The sequence below is a fragment of the Eucyclogobius newberryi genome, unplaced genomic scaffold (assembly GCF_026437365.1).
Source record: "Eucyclogobius newberryi isolate DKJ021-1_F unplaced genomic scaffold, fEucNew1.0.hap1 SCAF_15, whole genome shotgun sequence".
Classification (NCBI taxonomy): domain Eukaryota; kingdom Metazoa; phylum Chordata; class Actinopteri; order Gobiiformes; family Gobiidae; genus Eucyclogobius; species Eucyclogobius newberryi.
The window spans coordinates 19,747,045-19,772,593 of record NW_027315779.1 but is presented as its reverse complement, the minus strand read 5'-3'; the positions used below and the strand labels follow the sequence as shown (position 1 = coordinate 19,772,593).

At 39.9% G+C, this 25,549-nt stretch overlaps 1 protein-coding gene across 2 annotated transcripts in view; it reads right to left on the bottom strand.

Moving 5' to 3' along the window:
• Positions 1-25,549, bottom strand: part of abr (ABR activator of RhoGEF and GTPase) — a 101,435-nt gene that overhangs the window by 71,412 nt on the left and 4,474 nt on the right. Inside the window, exon 1 of one of the 2 annotated variants that reach the window (XM_072446597.1) lies at positions 14,441-14,723. The exons of the other annotated variant lie outside the window; for it this stretch is intronic. Coding sequence (XP_072302698.1) covers positions 14,441-14,501 — 61 coding nt within the window. The 5' untranslated portion in view covers positions 14,502-14,723. Of the gene's footprint in view, positions 1-14,440; positions 14,724-25,549 lie in introns of those variants that run through there. 2 annotated transcript variants of the gene reach the window in all.

Genomic DNA, 25,549 nt, shown 5'->3' with positions numbered 1-25,549 from the left:
GTGGGAATAATCATTGTTTATCAGCAGCAGGCCAAATATCGGATATCATTTATCACAAGATCCTGACTGGTGCTGATTGGCTCATTTCTGTCCATATTTATCACCTATGTTGAGAATGAGCTGAAGATTAATTTCTACCTCAGTAGACAATTAAGTTATTCTTTTATGTTAGTATATAGTAATGTTAGCTCAAAAAGTCCAGTATACAAAACAATAAGGATTTTCTCCTTTATGTAAAAAAAAGAAAGTATTTGCTATTCAATAATATGTTCTTCTGTGTTCAGAACGCAGTGTCAAGGCGTCGAGTTTATATTCAGTCTATGCGTGTCCAGCATTTTTGCAGTGTGTCCAGAGCATCTCAGGCGACACGAATCCCACATTTTGAGCCTTTGATGCGGCGCGTCAAAGCTGAATTTTTGCCGGTCAACACGCTGCTGCAACCGGTCCGAGATTACGCTCCAGTGACATATCTTTGTATATCATTATCTGGAAGAAAGACCAAAACAAACCCTGCACTGGTAAAAAATCATCCAGATGTAGCTCTTGGCCTCTGAAGTATCTGGTGGATCCAGACAAGCCGCCGAGCCAATCGCCTCCGTTGTTTAGTGTATTTTACGGTTTTCACATTAATACATCCGTGGTTTACCTGGACCGAGGAGGAAAAAGATTACAGCCAAGTGTTGATGATGTCCGTTTTGGCTTCAACGTGGACAACAGACGTGGATTTATGAACAGCGCACAGACTTTGTGTTTTCTGGTGGCTTTATGGGAAACTCTGGCCCTTCAGTTCTTCTTTATCTGAGCTGATACACTGTGCTTTGTTTGGGTCAATGTAGACTTATGTTGAAACATGGTGCAGTTTGTGCAGAATGCTCAGTCGAGCACAACTGTTACGTCTGTGCTGTGTATTTATTGACTCATTGACGAGATTCTTTAAAGGCAAAACACTCACCTGCTCGAGACTCGAGCCGAGTCTGATGGCAGAACACGGTGAACTTTTTCTTAAAAGGCAGAGGGTGTGAAAACATGAAATAGTTCATAATTAATTAGTTAAAATATGTCTGGAATGTGCGCAAAACTTAATTAAAATGTAAAATGCGGGTACAGTAGTGACTTTTGGGGTATTAGTGATCCTAGCACGGTATTGCAATATTGTGGTTACCGCGACAGCCCTAGTGAACACACTATTAAACTTCTTTCAATCAATTACCATCATATATGGCCACCTGCCAATCAAACTTAAGTTTTGTCATAAAATACTGCTTGTAGTCCTGTGGAGTCCTGTGAGTGTGACAGCCTCTACATCACCTGCTTGACACTCTGAAGGGGTCCATTGTGCAACGCTGTTTTTACATGTCCCTGTCCTGCCATCATCAATCTGGCAGCGACGCAGGGGAAATTAGAGCAGCTTTTATTATGAGGGTCTATCTTTACAGCCCAGGAGGGTGATTTTCTTTGTTCAAACAAAGTGTGTGGGCAGCACTGACATGGTAGAGTACTCTGGGGACAATAGGGACAAGGGTTAGGTTTTGCAGGGTTGAACTTAATGAATTAGAAAGCAACAAATCATAGAGATCACAACATGGAGGATGTGTTAAAGGTAGAGAGGCACCGATTCAGCTTATTCTGTTCTGATATTTTGGAATTTAGTTTTTCACTAAGAATAGAGACGACTAACTTATCACAAATATGACATTTATTCTTCAGGTAACTATGGAACAAACAAAGACATTTTGGGTGAACAATAAGAAATAAGTATTCTTCTTATATTAATAAGGTGCTGTCTAGGGCTGGGTATTGCCAAGACCCTCACGATACGATACCTATTCCAATACATGTATATTCCGATACAATTCCCTATCCAGATACATTTTGGAAAAAAGGGTCTTAAAAAATTACCAAATGGGTAATGTTTTTGCTCTGGATAAGAAAATGTATGAAATTTCATGTTTATCCACAAAGCACTTAATATTTATAAATCCATTATGTTCCAATAACTTCATACATCCAACCAACTGATCCAAATATAAACATATGGAACACATTCTAGTAAAGTATTGCATATTTCTTGCCAAACAATTGTCATGGTCTGAACTTGCTGCAGCAACATCTTCTGCACAGATCAGCTTCTGATCAGGTCCACAGCTCCTTCTCACCTCGACCGAGAGGAGCGCAGCACAAACAGCAGATCAAAAGTACTATTCCACCTCGTTTAAAGCCTACAAAAAAGCCACACAAATTTAAAAAATAAATAAAAATTAAATAAAAAATATGCGTATCGATACGGAGTCCGTGACAATTAATCGCCGTATCGATTTTTTGAACACAACCCTAGTGCTGTCTACATGTATTTCTCACCTAATGCCTTCTGAGCAGCCCAAGTATTCACCTCAATGAGTTTATGAGTGTTTTTCACAACTTTCAAAGACTAGAGCGAGTTTTGCAGTTAAAGTTAGTTAACAAAAACATGCATGCTAACGGTGCACTTCCTGCTTAGTTAATAAAACACTCCATAGTTCGACGCATACAGCACACAGTAGCCTCATTTTCACCTTAACACTGTGTCTGTGCTGGGTTAAAACAGATTTGACTTTATTACATGGGGGGGGGGGGGAAATAGCCTACCAAGCAAAACTAAAAGGTTCGACTTTGATACATATTTTCCCATTGTACACCTTTAAATATCTGTGCTTTTAAATTGTTAAGAGCATTCAGATCAACTCATTTGAGAATCTAATGGCTTCTGTCTGAGCCGAAAGAGCAGTGACGGAGTCCGTTGTTCTCCTGAGTGCGCTGTCCTCCTGAGGCCTTGTGAGCTGTGATCAATGCAGCTTAGAACAGATCAATATGGAGACACATCCACCTGCTTCACATCCACACAACATGAGACAGGAACCAAAGCACGTGCACCAATCAGCAGACATCAACTGAGGTAAGACAAAAATACTAAATAAAATAAAGAGTTTGGGAATATTTCGTGGAACAACCTGCACATCACACACAGCTGTCTGACCCTACCTTACCCTCACCCAGGTTAAGGCATTTCACCCTAACGACAAAGCCTGGAAAACACGTTTGTGCTTTGACAGAGCAGTGTTTCAGATGAACTGAGGCTCTCTGGCCTGCCATGAACAAAGTAGCGCAGAGCGTTGTGTTGTGCCTGAAATTAAAAATATTACATAATTAAATCAAATTAGATGGATTCCAATAATCTGAACATTGAAATCAAGATTAAAAAAATACTTCAATCAATCAATATTGCCAACCGTTGTTTCTTATTGATGTCCTTAATCATTTTTTCTTCTTTTGAAGAATCTACTGTGTATCACTACAGCCCACAGCCAAGTATGATCTCACATTAGCCTCTGACATTACAACTGATGTAAAATAATGCAATAACTAAGTTCAACTGCAGCTGCAGTTCAGAGGTCTTGTAGCCATTACGTTCAGTTCTGGCCTTTGTCGCCCGTTTTCCAGCTTCAGCCTTGATCAAGATGAGAATAGTATTCTTGTATGCAGCAAACTGCCAAGCAGCAAGACAGGAAGCCAACTGAGTGCACTTTAAAGGTCACACAGCGGCAGGACTCCCACACATTTGAATGCTGAAGAGAGGGAGGATTTACACTGGATTTAATGGTCAGAAATTGAAAGGCTAAATAATCCCAATTCTACTTTGATTCAAGCAAATCACAAGGGCTAATCCAATTTTTGCTTATTTAAATAAGGCCTTTATAAACCCGCTGATCCTATATTTAATGTAAGTACTGGGGACTTACAGTGCACTCACCAATGTTAGCTTTAATCTTTGGAATTTAGTTACAATATAAGCTGCAATAAGGATGAAAAATATGTTGGTGCTAACATCGATATCATTCAAAAAAATGTTTTTAAGTTTTAAAAGTACCTTTTTTTTTTTTAGCTCTCCCCATCTTTGTGTGTCTTTTGAACAGACTAGTAAATTTAGAAATGGCAAGCTAAAAAGGACTGTATGTTCCAGATAAATATGGCTGTTAATGTTTTTTACAAAGTGAAAAAAGCATGAGTGAATTATGGAATTTATGGGCTTTAAAATAAATATCAAAACAAAGTATGAATCCCAAATAACGGCTGATGCTGGTTATTGACCACAACATCAAAAGAAATACTGAATAGTGTATTAGCAGAAAAATTAGGAATAAAATTTGAAAAAATAAATATTAGACCATCCATGACCTGTAACATTGACATTGAGTGATTTGCACATTTCAGTCAGACTTTTTGCATGTCCTGAATAAAGAAAGCTCAGTGCATTGAGCCGCTGCACACGGCTGGACCAGAGTATGATAAAAAGCCAATCCTTTCCTGCTCAGAAGAATACCAACGCTCCATCAGCTGCATATCTTCACGCGCCATACGCCTGAAGGCCACGGAAGATAAGGACCCCATGGCTCTGCGCATGAAGAATCACTGTTGCCCCACTCCCCCCAAAACACCAAACCCACCGGCGTTACCATGGTAACTAGTCACCATACATCATAATTAGCCACTTTGAATCCCCGAGGCTCACGAAGGTCTGATACAACTCACTGCATGTACAAATTAAGATGAGAAAATGCTATCTGGAGTTTACAAAAAACTATGCTATTGTGCTGCTCTGCTTGGCCACAAGAGAACAACTGAGAAGTACTTTGTATCCCATTATTAGAAGAGACTATGGTGTTGTTACCTCACTTTGAAGGGTCTCGGAACTCTTCTGTTAATGGCGGTCTGCGTTTCCACACAGGTCCTGGCTTTAATACAGATACAGAATGTTTTTTTGATAAATCAATCTAAATGATACCTGAATTATACTTTTTCTTCCGAGGCAGATCTCAGCAATCCACAAAAATACGTTCAGTAATTCCAAGTTTGCAGCGCTGTGAGATGTGGCTAAAGCTAAAGAAACAACTTCCGATTTATAGTCAGCTTTTTCGGCATTTATTTCACTGCTCTAAGCCTCAACCTTGCAATTAACGTGGCATCGGCTCTGGATAGAGCTGGATGCATTATGCACTGGAAATATACTATTTTGGGTTTTGCCGTGAGCAATGTGTGTCGACAAACAGTGTGCTGGTTTGCCAGTTTTTAAATATATAAAAAACAGAACAGAGGAACCCAACTCACAAAGCATGACCAGAGAAAAATGACAGAAAAAGACAGAAATCAAAAGATAATTAAAGAACATATAGTCCAAAGTAAATGTACAGGAATCAAGTACAGTTTTGAGTAAACTAATGATGAGGAAACATAGCTGTTACAAAGTTAAAAGTTCATTAAAAGTTGATTTTGCTTTGAAAGAAAATAATGTCAAAAAATGTATCGCTTGCGAGTATAAACCTGTGGGAGACACGGATAGGAAACTCACGTCTTCTCAGATAGTGTTGAAAACCTAACATAAAATTTTCACCATGGTGAGACAAGCCTGTGTAAGTTGGACGTTGGACATCTCCCTTCAGCTTTACAGAAAATCCCTCTACTACCAAAATGTTCCAGCTACATTCAGCTCCCACCCACTTCTGTTGTAGGCACAGTGTTGTACAGAACGTGGGCACAGTAAGGGGCGTTCAGTCATGTGCTAATGGAAAGTGTATCAAAGCGTGCAGAGAAACAGAAGAGCCCAGATGAGTGAAGCTATTAAAATTCAAGCGGCTGTCGAGGGCCCTCGGGGGGGTCGGGGTGGGAGCACTGCCACATACAGTCTGTGTACATCACTCTTCACCTAGAGGATGCAAATAAGAGATACGGAACTTGATAGCAATGTCAGATGTGGGCTATGGCCCGGGTTTATAGGTCATGAGGTTATGAAGTAATGAAACAAAAATAAAGTTAGTGATACAGATAAATTAGGACACATATAAACATAGCACAAATAAGTGGGTCCTTGAACTGGAGGATATTTTGGTTGTTTAGTCGATTAATCGTCTGGTGGTGTCTTGGTCCAGGGGTTCCCAAACTCTTCAGGCCAAGACCCCCAAACTAACCACCCAACCGAATCGGGACCCCCACAGCAAAATGAAACACCGGTAGACATCTGAAATAATTTAAAGCTGTAAACATTTACAATGTATTAAATTATTTGTATTTATTTTTGTGGTTTATTGTGTATATTGGTTATAATTTAACCATACATACTATATAAATACAGTTTCCTTGTGTTTTTTTGTACAAGTAGTTGTTTCCCCCCCCATGCAGTTGTAGTATGATGCAGTTTGGGTCAGATATATAGATACAATTAATATTTTAAATGTTTAACTTTTTATTTGAGTAAATCAATTAGCAGGGTTTGTAGGGCTAACCCAGCCCTACAAGACATGCTTCTATTTTTGTCACACCTTTATTTGCTATTGACAAATCTATTGAACATGAAACCACCTTAACTGATCCCATCTAAACGTTATAATTGACCTTGTTTCAACAGCTTGCCAAACATCCCAAAAATAGCCGTACAACACACCAGTCTGTCCCTGCTTTTAAAACATCTTCTTGATGAATAAATCCTTTGCCAGACCTCACAGCCTCTCAAGCCAAAGTTTATTTTCAGATATTTCGATCGAATGAGACATTGTGAAGAGCCACAGGAGAGATAAGCAGGAGGAAAGGGAAACAGCATGAGAGCTGATAAACTCTTTCCAGACCACAAGGCCATGGAACACAAACACTCTGCAGGGACCTTCAGATATCAGAACCTTCATTACAAGTTCCTCTACTAAAGGTCACACCTAAGAGGGGAATATAAAGTGGACAGTGATTTAATGCAGTGGCCTTAGCCTCAGTCATAAAGTCCAGTACTCCAGGCTTTTAAAGATGGAAACATTACATAACCTTTACTACAAAGCATGCTTTTATCCAATATGGATAGATTCTGAATCACATAACCTTAGAAAAGCATGTCACTTGTGGGCATACATTATGTTGTAAAGCTTAAATCAAATGTGTCTCCGTCATTGGATATTGATTCCACACAACTTACTGAATTTGAAGTTCAACAAATTAGTAGATATTTGTTTATAGCTATATGACAATTAAATCTTTGCAGGAATGTAGTTTTTGACCGCAGTTGCTTATTTCGATCAGTGAACATTGAAAGCAACTCATGGAGCATTAACATATGAGATTGGTAAATGAATACAAGAATCCCATGCATTTCACATCTGCAGAGGTCTAAACTACAGATAAAACAGGATTTATGATATTTTGTTTTTTGGAGAGCACATTCTTTTATCTGAATAACTACAACCTTTGTGATTTGATAATTGCGCCAACTCAAATTACAATATTTATTTAAATTGTGATATAGTGCAGGCCTTAAGATAATGTACCAGAAGCATCCTTTTGATTAGCATAAACACACATTAAAAAAACAATTATCCCAATAGTACAGTACAATCTCAACCCAACTGTCCACACAGTTAATATATAAATATATAACATTAATACACTACGATGCAAGATGACTCAGTTGTCAACTCCTAATCAGTATTTGTCAAACTTGAAATAACAAGTGCACGCCTTGACCCCTGTGGAAAGACAAACTACAGAGAGGAGAAAGGCAACACTTACTGGAGCCATTAATCTTTAATGGACACACAACGGCATGTTAATAAACACACTACAAGTCTCGTTCAGAAAACAAGTTTTGAAATTTAAGGTGGTACGAGTAATGGTCCCAAAATATTTCTCAAAATGGTCTTGTGGTTTTGGAACATAATGATGTCCAGTTGTAACTAAAGTTCACCTAAATCTGTCTGGATGACTGGTGGCTTCTCAGGTGCATTCATCAGCCTCTTCGGCTCATAATGGTCTCCTCATGTCTCCCACTCTCACTCAACCACTCTTTTTCTTCTCTTTCCCTCTTCCGCTCGACTAACCTGAATGCTTAATCGCAGTCTTCCGGGAGCATGTAAACACGCCAGGAGCGCCATTGGCCGAGGCGGTGGTGTTACCGCGATCTGATTGGCTGCAGGGAAAGGGGACATGGGTGGCAGAGGTAGAAGATGTTGGTAACTAGCAGCCATAAGGACAGTCTAAAGTAAGATCTCAGACACTGAGGCCCTGGGGAGCTGGTCCCTAAAGACATTGGGCCACTCAGACATGTGACACACCCTCATCATGAACAACAAAGGGCCTCATGGTGCCACGTGAACGACACTGAGGGGGAACCAGCTTGATCCTGTCGTTTGAGGTTTCCCTGCTTCGCTGTAACAAGAGATTCTTATCTTTTACAAATTGACCAATCGGGCTCAGTCACAGCTCTACCCAACACCCATTCATAATTTCTTCATTTCTATGCAAAACAGTGATGGCTTTATTACACATTAGTCATGCAGATGGCAAGAAATGTCAGGGGAAATTATATTCAGTAATATCCATCATTATCTACACACGGACCACATTTAGATGAAAAACATAAACATTTTCTTCTAATTCAAATGGATGCAGACAGGCATTCGCCATTTTTCCAATCAGATATTTTTGACTTGATAGGAAATGCATTGCTTCAGAAAACCAGCAATATACAGCTTGAGCTCAAATTATTATTCTCAAAAGGTCGGACAAAAAGGGTGCACACAACAAGTGCAAAAGTTAGTTTGACAGCTAAGGCACAGCTGGTCATAGAAACAGTATGGTTAAATGTGATGCCAACATGGGAGCATTTTAAGACATTTCAAGAATGCACAGAATAAAAAACATTATTGACATTTGTATACTTTGTTCTTCCCATTTAAGCGCTCCAATATTTGATCTGCTTCCGTTGCTGAATGAAACGCTTTTGTCCACAAAGCTCTGGTCTCGTTGCCTCGTGTCAAACAGCCACAACAACACACTCCGCTGAACTAAGAGCCACATTAATTATTTATGTGGTTGTCACTGGATGAACCCGAGTGGTCTGGGTGAACAGGGAGCTTTACCCCAGCAAAGATGAACTAACCACTAACTCAGAGTGCTGCTGCCAAATCCTCCTCTATTTGACTCCACACACTGGATTATACTGGACGCACTCGCCTGGAACCAAGTCAAATTAAGCACATTACGGTGTATCCAACTACAATTTGACTCCAGCTGTAGAAAATCTGCACAACCAGATTACACGAGGCATAAAGTGAAAGGCTTATTGTGCAATGGCAGAGTGGTTAGCCCTATAGCGAACATCTTCAAATAGTACCATTCATAAAATAATCGGGCTATAGCAATAATCAACTAATCATGACTAGAAAAGACAGATTTAAAATTAGTTGTGTCATGTTTAAATTAGTTGGGTCATATTTTGATAATCGTAATTATTAACTACAATATACAGACTCTAAAACACATTTCATTTTTTTTTATAACAAACAGCATCATTACAAGATTTTATTTATTTATTTATTTATTTTTTCCCCTAATAACAAGCATATACATTGTAAATTAGATGTTGACTATCCATCCAACCTCGATTATTATTCTATTTAAGGCCCAAAATTGCCAAAACAATCTTCTACCTAGGATGTCAAGATTATTCGATTATCAATAATTGTGACTATTCAGGTAACAATAGAAGAGAACTAAAGAACTAAAAATAATAATAATTGTGAACAACCAAAAAAGAACTAATTAATATTCAAGCAAAACTCCAATTGTAAAATGCTCTTTTTTGGGGGGCGATTGTTGAATTAGCTTGTGTGATTTCATAAAGCAAACCACGTGAAAAGTGAAGAAATCATTTTTCTCGAGGAAATCAAAACTCTAAACTGTAATATCATCCCTACTGCTGATAAGAATAAGAAGTACAATAAATGAATGATTTCTCAAGCAAACCAACACAACATAACAGTTTATCATCAACATACTGTTTGTTACGTAAGCGTGGATCTCCCTTTCCAACTGGGAGAAGATGGTGGCACTCACAGTGGGAAGAGCCAGGCATGTTAGACGAAGCAGCTCCGTGGCATTACATAACTACAGTGTTTTCAGCTGACTCAGGCGCTCGCTCTACTCTCAAGGCTCATGAGTGGTCTTTTTAACGTCTGTTTCTATAGTGACGCACAGGAAGACATGGCTTCTTCTATTGATCAGGATAATGGAGAGAGGCTTGTTCAGGGCAAGATTCAATAGTTGACGTTGAAGATTCAATTAAGACAACTCTCCAGTTAATTCAAATGCAAACTGTATCATCCGTGAACATATCGCTTTCACAATCTGATATGTTGTGGTAACGCCTTTGCCAGGTTCCGTAAGACTTCGAGGAAAATATAACTTGGCCAAGAATGTAGAGCACTGGAGACCAACTTTACACTGCGCATATGACTTGTTGGCTATAGTTACATTTTAGGTAAAACTGGGGGATGTAAATCAGTGTTTCCCAACCAGGGGTACGTGAGCACTTATCAGGGACTTTCTGAAGAATCTGAAATTGTAGTTGAATAAGAAATGTTCTTTGTAGTAGATTCCTTTGTTTTGAATGTTATGGAGGATTCTGGATATCAATATCATTAAAATAATATAATCGTAATAATTGACGATACGACAGTAAATAGATAGATTTATTTGCCTAGTTCACTATTAAAGGATAGGCCTCCTCAGAGAGTGAGACAAAGCTTGGGGGATACAAGAGGCAAAAAAGATTGTGGGGAAAAAATCAAATTGCGAAGTATTGTGATTTGGGAGATCTTGCCAAATAATGTGGATTTTTTTTTTTTTTTAAATATCAATATAGTCAGAAAATAAAATTAAATGTAACTATCACACAAATGCGAAATGTCAAATGTAAATGTAACTATCACACAAATGCGAAATGTCAAATTTTTTAACAAAAGTGCTAAAAGATCACTTTTTGATTCAAAAAGGCTGTATTTCTAAAAAAATTAAGCCATTGTGATTTGAAAATTGCGGCTACAGAAATTATCAAATTGTTTTGATTGCTGTATATTGTGCAGCCCCATTGGGAACCACTGGTATAAAGTAACCAATGGTTCCCAATTTTTCTGTCCAAAAAGGAACAGAAAAATGCTAAAGCCAAGGCAATGAAATGCTGCAATCAGGGTTGTTGCTTATTTTTGAGCGTCCTTTAGTGAATACACATATTTTGTACAGACAGCTGCATGTATTGATATCCTCACTGTTTATGTCAATCTGTAAAAGTGTTTATGTGTATGAAAACTTTACCAGATCCAATTGCGCTGCACTACACAGCTGATAATGGGCTAGGTGTCTGAGCACTTGGCAGCCGGAAGCCCAGGAAGCAGGAAGTCGATGAAAAAGGTTGTGAAGGGAGAGAAATGAGACAACCTGGGCTGAATTAAAATCCCCTGCTACATTTCACTGGGAAGCTGTCCAGAATCCCTTGGCTGCCTGGACTGTTGTTCACTGAGGCGGCCCATGTGACAGCCAACATTAAACACTTAAAGACAGATCTGGGACTGGGAGGAGAGGGAGAAACTGACAGAGGAAGCAGAGTCTAATCAGGATGTGTCCAAGGCACCTTTGCTTGCACAGTCAAGCAACATATTGGATTAGCAGCATTAACAAATCAAAATATTGTATGCGCCTTTTTTAAGCATTTGACTATATATAACTACTGAAATAAAAATGTCCGGCACAACCATTAGTATTAAAACAGGTTCAAGAGCACTAAGTAACTTTAGTCATTAAGCCATCAAGAAGCTCAATTTAAACATTTTGCAAATATCAAATTCTACAAATTGCCTTCTTTATCTAATACTGCAGTTTTCCAGCACACAGAACTCAATCCTGCCAATCTGAGATGTTAATGCTCTCAGAGGCTCAAAATTCAACCCATCCTGCAGTAATCCAGATTATAAAATCATTTGACATAATGTACGTGTGTGTGACTTTGATGTGCATGCGCCTCCTCTGCTCCGCCAAAGTAAAATACTGTTCAATCAAGCTTTGATTTTTTTTTTTTTAATCTTCTGCCACAGACAATTCTTCGAAATGCTAGCCAACGGAAGTAAATAGAGTTTTGGTTCAAGGGCATAATGGGACTAGACGTCATTTGGCCAGAAACGGGTTGTTAGAGCAGAAACGAGAACAACAATAAGGCCGAGTAATATGGGTATGAAAAAAATGTGATCTGATCCTGAGCTGTGATTTGGTGTTTTTCTGTTTAATGCAGCTTTTGGTTTAAACACACTTTTCCACAGCAGCTCTGAGTGAGTGACGGGTGGGTTCGACCAATCACATTGTAGTGTGACCTCTCCGACACAGAAGATGGCTTGAGTTACCTCATAATGGCAGATAAAAAGATACCAACTGCAAGGAATGTGATTAAAACCATTATTCAGGTTCTCAAAAAGTGATATGATTTTTGTTACAACTCAACAGTATTCTTACGTACGAACAAAGTAAAAACTCATTATAGTTCATTACGGTCTACTCTGAGATTAAGCAAATACAATCACACCACTTCCTGTTTAACAGTTTGGACTGTCCTTGTACCAGAAGCACAGTGTGAACTAAATGATGCAGTCTCATGGGAGCACATTGACACCAAAGCCATGGAGCATCCTTCCCTATTCTCCGGGAGTTAAGTACATGTGGTTACTGCTTAACAATCATCCATTAGGACAGACAGGATGCAATTACAGGCTGATGCTGCAGTAGTAGTCGTCACATTGTGTAGGAAGAGAGTACAACAATTACACAAAACATCAACATGACGTGAGTCTCTGCTTTAGAGGCAAGAATCAAAGTGAAATGCTGTTTTCCGGGGTCAATACCGTGGCACGTTACAAGCCATATAATAACAGTAGAGCCCTCGTAGCACACAAAAGTCCAGGTGTATTTTCATGTCCCAGGAGGCGATGAGAGAGGTCATGGCATTCACTATGGTCTCTTGAAAAGACCAGTATGACAGGTGAACAAAGGAGCGATGGCATTTTCCTTCCATACATTAAGGTCAGGCAATCGAAACTAGAAGATCCCATCTGAAGTCAGCATAGTTAAATCATCCGTCTCTTATTAAAGCGCTCTCACTCTAATGTGTAAAGGAGGATTCTGATTAATATGATAATGCATTCAGTTCACAACAAGCCCAAATATAGCCACATTAAAATACTACAGCAAGTGCACTCTCCACAATGATCAACAAAGAGATACTGACAAGGTTTATCTGAGACTAATGCCTGAGATCGGAATGGTATTTAAAATAAGTACACTGTTTTGTTGTGTCATAGTGTACTGTAATAATACTTTGCTGTAAAAATAGAGTCACATTGCAATATTATTCATACCCCAGGAAAAGGAAATTTGCGTTAAATATTTATCATCTCGCGTATGTTAATAAACTGAGGCAGCTTCTACAGTGAGAGGAAATGTGAAAATTATGAAATTGTGGCAAGGTTTAGGTCTGTGTGTTCTTTGAGGCCGTCGTCTTTGCAGGTTTGTGTATTTCATATATAGTCAGTTTTAACTTACCAGTATATATTTGTTGTTTTTCTATAGGGAAAAGAAGAAATTGTCATTGCACTCAAATTTGAGCTGCAATCAAGACCTGATTCTTTCCATGTAATTCAGTAAAATCAGTTTTTCCCCAGAACAGATATATTGTAAAAGCATCTATGTAGGGGAAATTGGTCCATTGTGTGCTCTTTGCATCTAATTACAGAGCGTTTTATTCTCTGTAAAGCAGGAAGTGCACTGTTACCATGCTAGTTGTTGTTGGATTTACCATGATGGTCAAACAATAAATATTTAGGTAAGGTATGTGAGCGCTGCAAAGAGTTACAAAAGGAACTGCGGTAGTTCTGTTTTTCACATATTTTAGACAGTAAAAATCTGGTACAGCTCTTTTAATAAATCTATGCTTTTAGACACTAGCGGCTCAGTCTCCCTCCCTATAATCACATTATATCATCAATGAGCCTATGCTCCATTGAACAACTGAAATAAACACTTTCATACTGGAGAAAGCAAGGCGCATTGTACAGTCATGAATATAAACACAAAAAACATGAACATTTACGGTAACAAGAAGCTCTAACCATTCAAACTTTCTGCTTTTCTGTGTCATTCTGGTAGAGTTAGAGTCAGAAAGTATAACGTATACTCTCTTAAACTTGAAACAACAAGAAACAGACCACTTTTAACACCTTTTACTTACAAAAAGCTGTATAGTAACCTGCCAAATCTAGCGTAATCCCATATGCAAATAACACACTGTCAAAGTGGATTAAAGATTCAACATCAGGCCGCATGTGTCCTCAATAAGATGGAACATAAAGTTCTACCTCCAGCTCTGGAAGTATGACTCACAAGCTCTGCTCTACATTTCTCCAGGCTTCCCCCAGTTCAGCTCCTGCTCTCCTCCACTATCAGAGCGCTACGGGAGCCGCTGCTGGTGGGGGTCTCATTATGGACCGCTAAAGTGATGGCAGGCTGATTGCAAAAGTAAAGAAAAAGCAAGTCCACACAGTAAGATACATACTGCTATAAAGCGTGTCGATCCAGGAGAGCCGGGGAAGGCCACGAGCACTCAGCGGTTCCATCCTATGTCAAGCGCTATCTCCTTCTACCTCCCGCAATTCTTCTACTCTTAACCGGCGACGTCCTGTGATCCACCTTTTACCCTCGGCAAGCGGTCGTCATGTCGCAGGAAGAGGTAAAATAAAAAATGTCAAAAAGCAAGTCACGGGTCCAACAGGCAGAGGCAGGGAGCTGGAGGAGAGTGTGCAGCGCGTGAGAGAAAACAACAGGCTGGAGACGAGCAGCGCGACCGTTGCTAAGGGAAGAGAGAAGCACTCCCACCATCTACCCTCCCCTCCCTCTTTCTCTCTCTCTTTCGCCTCCTCTCTCGCTCGCTCACTTTCAGACGAAGGAATTCAGAGAGCCATGTATAATGAGCCTGTGCCAGAAAGACTTGTGTCAAATGTCAATTAATAAATAATGCTGGAATTGCTCCATATTTCTGCTTAGACATGGTTAGTGTTTTATTGTTAAAGAAATTAATTAAAAAAAAAAAAATCAGTAATCTGTCAACATGTTGTCATAAACTTATGTCATATTTTCCACACAAGTACTTGTAATTAAAACTTGACACTTGATATTTAACATGTGGCTCCAAGTGTTGAATTGCGTTTAGCCCAATCAGCTTTTGCACCTTAAAAAACAAATGATGATGACAACAAAAAAAACATAATATTTAAATATTTTTAAGAAAATCTAGTTAAAAATGTAGTTTGATTGTCATTTAAATAATTGCATTTTAATGTATACACACGGCCCTGAGACGAGTTGGCCAGGGTGTACCCCGCCGAAGGCCCAAAGTCACTGGGATAGGCTCCAGTCACCCGTGACCCCTAACGGGATAAAGCGGTAGAAAATGAATGAATGAATGAATAAATGTATACACAGAATTCCCTTATAAACATTAGACAATAATCAAATACCAGTCCAGTCAAATACATTGATATTGTTCTTGTGAGATCCATTTGATGCAGTCCACAACACCAGGAGAACAGGGTAGACATCATGACAGCATTTCAGAATCACATCTTTTGTCACAGATTTAGACAAGGTAAAAAGTGTATTATATGTTTTATACTGCATGTTGTCTTGTGTCCTTTTTAAGGAAACTAGCGTGAACACTTTGCATTCCCAGTACGTGTATCTGCTGCTTATGAGTTGTACAACTATCGCAAGTGCTTGTTAAATTGCAACATACAAAATGATGAATTATGGTGCAATAAAGGAGTGATTTATCCAATCAAATCTAATTTAGTCTAATCTAGTTTTAAAGCAAAGCAAAAACTGTAATCCCAATTACTGCACAAAGGCACCTCACGTTGCTCTAATTACCATCGCTCCACGAGTCTAAGAGCTTTTAATGAGCGCAGCAGTTTGTTTTGCACACAGCTCTTTTCTATGGAGTCCTCATCCATCCAACAAACACGCCTTTTCATGCACACCCGCCTCTGTTTACGAATACGGGGCAATTGGAGCCGAGCGGTGCGCCAGTGGCAACCAGACCCACCCCTTGAAACCCTTTAACCCCCCTTCCTCTTCCCCTCTGGTCCTCCCCGAACTACATGGGGGAGGAAGAGACAGTGAGGCTGAGATGCACAAGAAACTTCAATTAGGACACAAAGGATGACAGGAGAAGGGCCCCCACACCCCTCATCCCACAACGCACCTCTCGACTCGGGGCCCCAACCAGTACCCTTTGTCTGGTTACATGTTTGTAATGTGCCAGCTGGAGGAAATGCATGAACATCGAGAGGTGGGGCAATGGGGATTTCCTATAGCCAGGGGTCATCTTTGTGAATGCATTTGTGTATGTTAATGAGTCGAGCTGATAATATCAAGCAGATAAATTACACTGAAGTGACTGCGACAATAAACTGCATTAAGGGCAAGATGAAAAGGGCAATTTAACACATTAGTGCTTTATGTTATAGGAGTTTCTCACCAAAAGAAACAATATTGAAGTTGGCATGAATTGCACTATAAGAAATATTGTATTATATTGGTCAAGAAGTTGATCCTATAAATTGTTTGTTATTGTCAGCAAAAAATACTAACATTCTCACAAGCACAATTAATTGTGCACAGTTAATTTTACAAGAATCCCACACAGTTAATTTTTATGTTTGCCAGATATTATTGACAGACATGAACAAAATCCATATTATTGAATTAGTCTTTATCATAATCATTTTCCTCTTCAAGTTCAGATCAGCACTCTTTTCTGGTTAGAGCTGGTTCACTAGACTCCAGTCGCTGGCAATATAAAAAATACTAAAATATTAACCACATAAGTGTAGCTATGGGTGGGGGATATGTTTCATTATCTCAGATCATATTTTAACAAAGCATCAGAATTGTGCCAAAATGTTTCTGTGAAATGTCTTGGTTGAGGTTAAATTATTACATGAAATGAATGGATCATAAAATGAACCACAAACGTGCAGAAATATCACTTTATACTTCTACTTAAGAGATGTTTCATTTTTTAAATTTTAGACTAGTTTGTAGGTTTCAAGTAAATTAATCATTTGGAGCCTGGCATACAAGCAGCAATATAAAACACTTTTCATGAGACTTTAAGAGTCTGCAACGCCCAGATAACGATTTTGATTATCTTTTTATAGTCGATTGGTCACAATTAGTCAATTAATTGCAACCCTAATGATTCATTTCTCCAAAACAACTGTAATATTATTTTTGATACATCTCTCACTTCTAATTGCAGCTTGTTTATTCAAATATGCCCCTGAACAAAAGATGTTTCCTCCCCCTCCGTGCAGCCAGGGCTCTACATTATACACACGCTTATGCACCTGTCTTTAGTTGTGCGAGCCGACCCCTCCCTCCTCCTGACTGCCCCATCCTTCAGAGGGCAGAGGCAAACAAAGAAGTTCACATACACTCTACTGCCATTATGCACAAAAACACGTCAGGCGATGAGTTCCTGGAGCGTCAACCTCAGCAGAGATCAAATATTCATAGGTAGACAAGCTGTGAGGCAAAAAGGCTGTTTAAACTTAAATGTGAGAAAAAACAATAGAGCCGCACAATAAAAAGTTGGTTGTGCTGGTTGGTGTGAATAAAGACAAACGCCAAGAAGGTCTAACCAGGTGGTTTAAAGAAGCTAAAGGAGTTTTTAATAACAAGCATGTCCTATCCAGACCGGGACTAATGATGAAAGTCAAAAGCTTCATCAGAACAAGACCAGCAGGACAAACGATGGTATAACTAAACCAGGACCAATATTATGTTTGTATACTACATTTATGACAGCCTAATATAGCGAGTGAAACAAACTATAAATGCAACAAAACGTTAACACATTGAGCACTCCATAAACGGTTTATAAAGGTCACCATCACCTTAGTGCAACAATGTGTGAGTTTGTCTGTGTGGAAGAGAAAGAGAGGGGGAGGCAGTTGGATAGAGATAGTATCAGCACTCCAGGACATTATAGTGTTTCAAAAATGTCTCTATATGAAAATGGGTTTTCCCAAGAAACAGAATGCATTGTGGTTGGTCAATCCCAGAAAAGATTTGGGTCAGGGATCATGTTCTGGTAGCAGTGAATCACTTAAATGAAAAGAAAGAAAGCAATGGCTACATACACATCTGGACTATACTATAATAGACTAGTAAGATGTCCTCAAAAATCAAACGCTTCCACCAGAATAGTCTTTGGTGAATCTCTTTACAATACAGTTAACAATTATTTTTACGCTTTTGTTAAAGATTTCATAGATTTCCCCATAGTCTGACAGTTTTGGTGACGTTTATAATTTTACTTCCTGGTTGGACCTGTGACATACTTGGAGGCATGTTTGTACTTTGGAAGGAGACATTTTGCAATTTTTTTGTATTAAATGTTTCATGTGCATAAAATAGATATGAACAATTTATTGAGTTTTTGAAAAGAAAATTTGTGATTATTTTTCCTTTACTCATCTATCGTTTGTAGGTTTCAAGTAAATTAATTCCATACTTAGATATAATGACTACAAAAGTTAGATTCGGGCAGATTGTGGGTTTAATCACCAGCTGTAAATGCCTGTAAATGGTTTTAACATAGACAAATGACAAGCAGTCAGACTATGAAAATGCAGCGACCACTACAACAGCACCAGTCAATCAAACACCAGTCAGCAGCTCCAGTGTTCCCCCCCTTTACCCCCCCTGAGCAGACCAGCCTCCCCTGACCTTAACCTCAGGCCTAGGGCGGATCGGACACCACTTTGGTAGAGTCTGCTGGGACACGCGAGGGGGGTTCTCTTGATAGTGCTCATTTTCCAGCGCTCCATCTCTCCAGGGCAACGGCGACCACACAGGAAGGACAGATTGGTCACATGATTAGATGAGGAAAATTAGTGACAGTTGATAAGGTTAATCGTAACTGACAATCTTTCGTGCAAAACATCCTAAATCCATCCAATGAATCAGTACTCCCAAACTTTTAACTTTAACTTTAATTATCGACCAGGAGAGAAGGCTGTTTGTTTCTGTGTCAGCTGTAACATAGGTTAACGAAAGGTGAAACATCTGATATCTGTCTTACAAAAGCACATTTGTGACGTATAAATAATGGGTGTAACATGATATTTCACTTTGTTTGGCCAGCTTGCATTCTTTGGCTGCATTTTTGTTTGGCTAGCACATCAAGCTTTTTTCATCTACACAACAAAAATCTGTTCTTCCTAGAGAGTTTCTTTTTCAAATCATGAAAATAAAAGGTGAGTGTTCTATATTTAAAAAAAGAAAAATAAGAAAAATATTAGAAAAGAAAAAGTAAAAAGTGAAAAGCACCCCTGTCCATCCATCTTGAACATGATGTGTCCAGACATTAGCACACAATGAAGAAAGCCCTTCTGGCTGCAGACACTGGCCGTCACCTCATTTACCCCCAAACTCCCCCATTACACCCCTCTATCATGTAATTAAAGGGGACAGTCCACTCTCAAAGACCATTCCAGCTCTTCTAATATGTGTGTGGCACTCTCTGATTTATGAGAAGATTCCCTACAATCCAGCATCCGTCCAAGTCCAGGACGAGGTAGGGAGAGCGCATTCGTCTCATGCCAGCCCAATTCACTTTGATCTATTGAGGTCAATGAGGAACTCATCAGGACGTGGCTGTGGTTGGTCAGAGGCAGATCTGGAGAGCTCGTCATGTGCTGTGCACACATGAGCAGACGGATGAAAAATACCTCATGTCTTATTCATCGTGTTTGTTCTACAATTCTAGTCACCGCGACACAACTGCAGGAGTTTGTATTTTGCTGCTTAATATACATTTACATAGGAGCTGATCATGCGCTGCCATTATGGGGCCAAATATCTAATAGATCTAATAGATATATTAATATCCAATTACTGTAAATGTAATTGGATACCAACAGTTACCAATACGGTTAGGAAATTACCAATGAGAAAAGCCCTTTTAATGAGTAAGTGAGCTTGTTGTAAGGAGTCCATTCTAGGTAAAGAGCTACTGCGCTCTAGTGTTTTTTTCTGGCAATTGCAGGCATTTACTTCTTATTTATTTTTATTTATGCACTTAGCAACAATATTATAAAGTAGAAAAGAAGAAGGAGAAATAAATGAGTCACTTTTTCAGATGTCCAGAGGAGGGCACTGGGCCATCTACTTATATTCCACTTTTGGGGGCTTAGTATCTAGTCTAACAAATAATCTGCTGTATAATTATGCTTAAAACCTTTTCGAACTAATCCTTTCTCATTACATGTGTCCAACCATTAAATCTCTCTTCACTTGCATACACTTAAAAAATATCAAACTGGTATTGTTAGACGGTTACCGGTAGTTTTTTTTGGGTTGAAGTTCATTTTTCAGAGTCCGACCGGCTTTATTCCGGGGTTGACGCTTCTTCATCTTCCGCTCCTTCTTTGACGTTCGGAGCTTCCGCCATACAGCTTTATTCTTTAGGCTTCATTCTTTAGGCTTTGGTATTTCCACTGATGTCGTTGCTTGGCAGCCGTGCATCTGCTACATTACCGCCACCTACTTGCAGTTTGGGCGTGTCAATCATCATAAAAGAACTAACGCAGACACATCACAGCAGTGACATCACAACTTCCCTGGGCCATGTTTTATGTAGACCAGGAATGAATGATATTTTGTTTATGTTTTGCAACCCCTGATATAGACAATAGAAACGGTCTTTTCTGTCATCATGTGGTAAAAGCTTCAGTTGTTGTCATCAGTTTTTTCTGTAACGTGTCCAGATGAGCACAACTGAAGCTTTTTCAACAGTGGATCACACGAGACATGAAGACATCTGAGGAGGTATGTAATCAAGATCTATATTTGACATGGGTCTCCAGAGTTAAGGAGAACATACGTGCGCACATCTGATGTGCAATGGAAACCCACAGTGTGGGCAGTGCGGCTGCAAACTAGTGTCACAGTCTTTTCTCTTGTCTTCTCTTCTTCACAGACAGAGTGTGTTGATGAAAAACACACGCCCCGTGGCGCATGTGTCTCACTCCCACAGTCTCCTAGCCAAACTCACCACAATGAGGTAGCCATGGCAGCTAGCACATCCAATCAGAAGCAGCCACAAGTTTTAGTGGTTTCCTAATAAAATGATACTACAACTGTCAAAGCCAGAACAGTGAACACGTTTACTACATGTTAAGTGCAAAGTCTGTTTAACTGACAGGAAAACCACTAGTATCAGTATTGCAGTGAAATCAACATCTGATTACTGAGAATGTCGTTGTAAATTCCTGATGTAGAGACCATGGATGTATTATATCATTGGTAGAGACAGATTATTTACCGTGTCTTGTTCTGTCAGCTGGTATTTCATGCATTACTCTGTCTGGTAATGGCAAAGAAGGCTTTAGCTTGCTGTAGTTCAAGGGTAAATGTTATAGAAAGAAACAAACGCAGGAGGAGGACATATTTAAGGACATATTTAATCAAGCTTGTATCAAATTCTTTTGTTGTTTTTAGTTATGTAGTAAAAATAATATAATCTATTGCAGTGTTAAGTTATATGTGGAAGAAAATGACTAGATGACTAGAGGGCGACATACAGTGATGACCTTAAGGGAGTTAAATTCTGGGCACAAACCCTGCCCTAAGTACAGAAAAAACAGGCGAGAACTGCAACAACAATGTCCTGTGCGATACCAGACAGTGAGAAAATATGATCCATGCGCCCGTTTCAACTTGCATCATAAATCAGTTGTTCATTTACTCATTAGGAAACCATAGAGTGACTTGACATTTCATCGCGTTCAGACCTCACTCACAACTGTCATCAAGTGACGCCAGCACCCCATTGATTTGGGAGTTTTCTGTGAAGTGACAAGTCATTTAATCCTAAAATGTTGCCAAAGGGAAATCAAATACGATTCAAAAAAGCCCCATTATAACCGAGCAAATACCACTACTCTCTTTTCCTGTTGTGGAGTGTGAAAAAGACCGTTCACACCTCTCATCAATCTCTTGCATGTCCCCTGTGTACGGAGGATGATGCTGCAAAAAACCTCTTCTTCTTCCTCCTCCTCCTCTGTCTGCTCCTGCAGGACAACTCGATCATCACCGTGGAAACACAGCAAGAAGGCATCCCATAAATAGTGTTCAGGTTCACATTTTACAGTCACTGTTTGTTCACATGCCTTGACTGTGATCAGCCAGCGGCAGAACAGTGTGTGAGAATGTGTACAGTACCAATGTTTTATTTTTCAGATGTGAGAGCATGCGCCATTAACAATAGTTTAATAGAATATGTGTAACTATGGCAATTAGTTCTACTGCTTCTATATATGTCTGCTACCAGAAAAGCAATACTACTCCTGCAACTACAATGACGAATATTTCACAGATCGATACCTAGATTTTGATATATACCTAAGATTCTCACGCAAACATTTCAATACTTAAGATTTCTCAAAATGCAGTTTTTAAAGTTTAGAACATTTTTTCAATATATTGTTTATATTTTAGCACCTTATATATCCCAACTAATTCCTATTGGGAGCTGATCAATATTGCAATATTTCCCATTAGTAATACTAAAAAAGAAATACAAATAATCACTGGTATCGCCCATCAATGCTTCCCTTCGACTACAACTGTTGAACTAATGCTACTACTAACAAGTGGCTGTGGTTACATGTGCACTCCAAATCAGAATTATCAAACTTTTGGTGTTAAAAGACTATTAATATGATCATTTGATTTATTTCTGATCATAATCCCTCTGATTATTCACATCAGATTTTGCAGTTTGCATGTAATTTAAATCAACTTAAAAGACTTGTGCCATTACGATTACTGATACTTTGCTAAATGCCACTAAATTGGCCAATAACTTGTGCAATTACAATCAATAATCATTAAAAAGATTCACCATGGGCTTACCAAAAACAAATGCAAACCAAAACAACAATCTTCTAAATCCCCCTTTCTCAGCGTACATTTTTTGTAACATAACACTGTAGATTTCCAAGGATAATACATTCCAACACCATTACAAAGTATGGATGGCCTCTTTAGTCTAGATACACTAAAGCGCCACACATGGCCTGTTATAGGTGTAAAAACGACATAACAGAAGGCTCACACAGTTCCCTCTCTGCCGTAGACTCACAGGACGGGCCTGGACACGCTCCTGTGTGAGAATGAGCCAACACGAGGAAGACCAGACGTGTTGGATGAAATGGAGAAGGACGTGTCAAGCGACAAAACCAGAATTGTGTAACTAAAACTGAAACCCGTGACAGAAACTAGGATCCAGAGTTTTACATGACAATAGCATGTTTGAAAAGCAAGACACAGGGATTTGAACTGGAAGTAGGATAAAACAAAGCATGCCCCATCATGTTTGGTAGTACTCTATTACTCATTACATTGTAGTATAGCTTGTTGAGCCAAACAGCTGGAGTGGAGTGGTTAGACAGGTCGAGTGTGACGACTGATGGGAGCATATTTTTAACTGAGTCAAGAAAACTTCTGCTAGGGTGTGTTCACAAATGTTGTTGTTTGGTCCTAAATTAAGTGGATCTTGGTCCTGATGTGGACAGGCTTTTGTCCTTTAGTCCTGATGTGGACAGGCTTTGGTCCTTTAGTCCTGATGTGGACAGGCTTTGGTCCTTTAGTCCTGATGTGGACAGGCTTTGGTCCTTTAGTCCTGATGTGGACAGGCTTTGGTCCTTTAGTCCTGATGTGGACAGGCTTTGGTCCTTTAGTCCTGATGTGGACAGGCTTTGGTCCTTTAGTCCTGATGTGGACAGGCTTTTGTCCTTTAGTCCTGATGTGGACAGGCTTTGGTCCTTTAGTCCTGATGTGGACAGGCTTTGGTCCTTTAGTCCTGATGTGGACAGGCTTTGGTCCTTTAGTCCTGATGTGGACAGGCTTTGGTCCTTTAGTCCTGATGTGGACAGGCTTTGGTCCTTTAGTCCTGATGTGGACAGGCTTTGGTCCTTTAGTCCTGATGTGGACAGGCTTTGGTCCTTTAGTCCTGATGTGGACAGGCTTTGGTCCTTTAGTCCTGATGTGGACAGGCTTTGGTCCTTTAGTCCTGATGTGGACAGGCTTTGGTCCTTTAGTCCTGATGTGGACAGGCTTTGGTCCTTTAGTCCTGATGTGGACAGGCTTTGGTCCTTTAGTCCTGATGTGGACAGGCTTTGGTCCTTTAGTCCTGATGTGGACAGGCTTTGGTCCTTTAGTCCTGATGTGAACAGGCTTAGGTCCTTTAGTCCTGATGTGGACAGGCTTAGGTCCTTTAGTCCTGATGTGGACAGGCTTTGGTCCTTTAGTCCTGATAGTCCTGATGTGGACAGGCTTTGGTCCTTTAGTCCTGACGTGGACAGGCTTTGGTCCTTTAGTCCTGACGTGGACAGGCTTTGGTCCTTTAGTCCTGACGTGGACAGGCTTTGGTCCTTTAGTCCTGACGTGGACAGGCTTTGGTCCTTTAGTCCTGACGTGGACAGGCTTTGGTCCTTTAGTCCTGACGTGGACAGGCTTTGGTCCTTTAGTCCTGACGTGGACAGGCTTTGGTCCTTTAGTCCTGACGTGGACAGGCTTTGGTCCTTTAGTCCTGACGTGGACAGGCTTTGGTCCTTTAGTCCTGACGTGGACAGGCTTTGGTCCTTTAGTCCTGACGTGGACAGGCTTTGGTCCTTTAGTCCTGACGTGGACAGGCTTTGGTCCTTTAGTCCTGACGTGGACAGGCTTTGGTCCTTTAGTCCTGACGTGGACAGGCTTTGGTCCTTTAGTCCTGACGTGGACAGGCTTTGGTCCTTTAGTCCTGACGTGGACAGGCTTTGGTCCTTTAGTCCTGATGTGGACAGGCTTTGGTCCTTTAGTCCTGATGTGGACAGGCTTTGGTCCTTTAGTCCTGATGTGGACAGGCTTTGGTCCTTTAGTCCTGATGTGGACAGGCTTTGGTCCTTTAGTCCTGATGTGGACAGGCTTTGGTCCTTTAGTCCTGATGTGAACAGGCTTAGGTCCTTTAGTCCTGATGTGGACAGGCTTTGGTCCTTTAGTCCTGATGTGGACAGGCTTTGGTCCTTTAGTCCTGATGTGGACAGGCTTTGGTCCTTTAGTCCTGATAGTCCTGATGTGGACAGGCTTTGGTCCTTTAGTCCTGATGTGGACAGGCTTTGGTCCTTTAGTCCTGACGTGGACAGGCTTTGGTCCTTTAGTCCTGACGTGGACAGGCTTTGGTCCTTTAGTCCTGATGTGGACAGGCTTTGGTCCTTTAGTCCTGATAGTCCTGATGTGGACAGGCTTTGGTCCTTTAGTCCTGATGTGGACAGGCTTTGGTCCTTTAGTCCTGATCTAGTCCAGGTTTAGAATTGGATTTAGTTCTGGTTTAGTCCCCATTTTTATGTGGGCTAAGTGTGAACACATCCTGAGACAAAATGGAAGTATTGAAGAACTTTCAATGTTTCTGTGCATTTTATTCTATTGTTTAAATAAGTGTTGTTTAAAATGATCATTGTGGCATTGAAATGTTGGTATTGTGTGAACACTGACGTCTTCCACAACCAAAAAGTGTCCATAACTTACATGAATTACTCTATGAACAAAAGGCTAATGA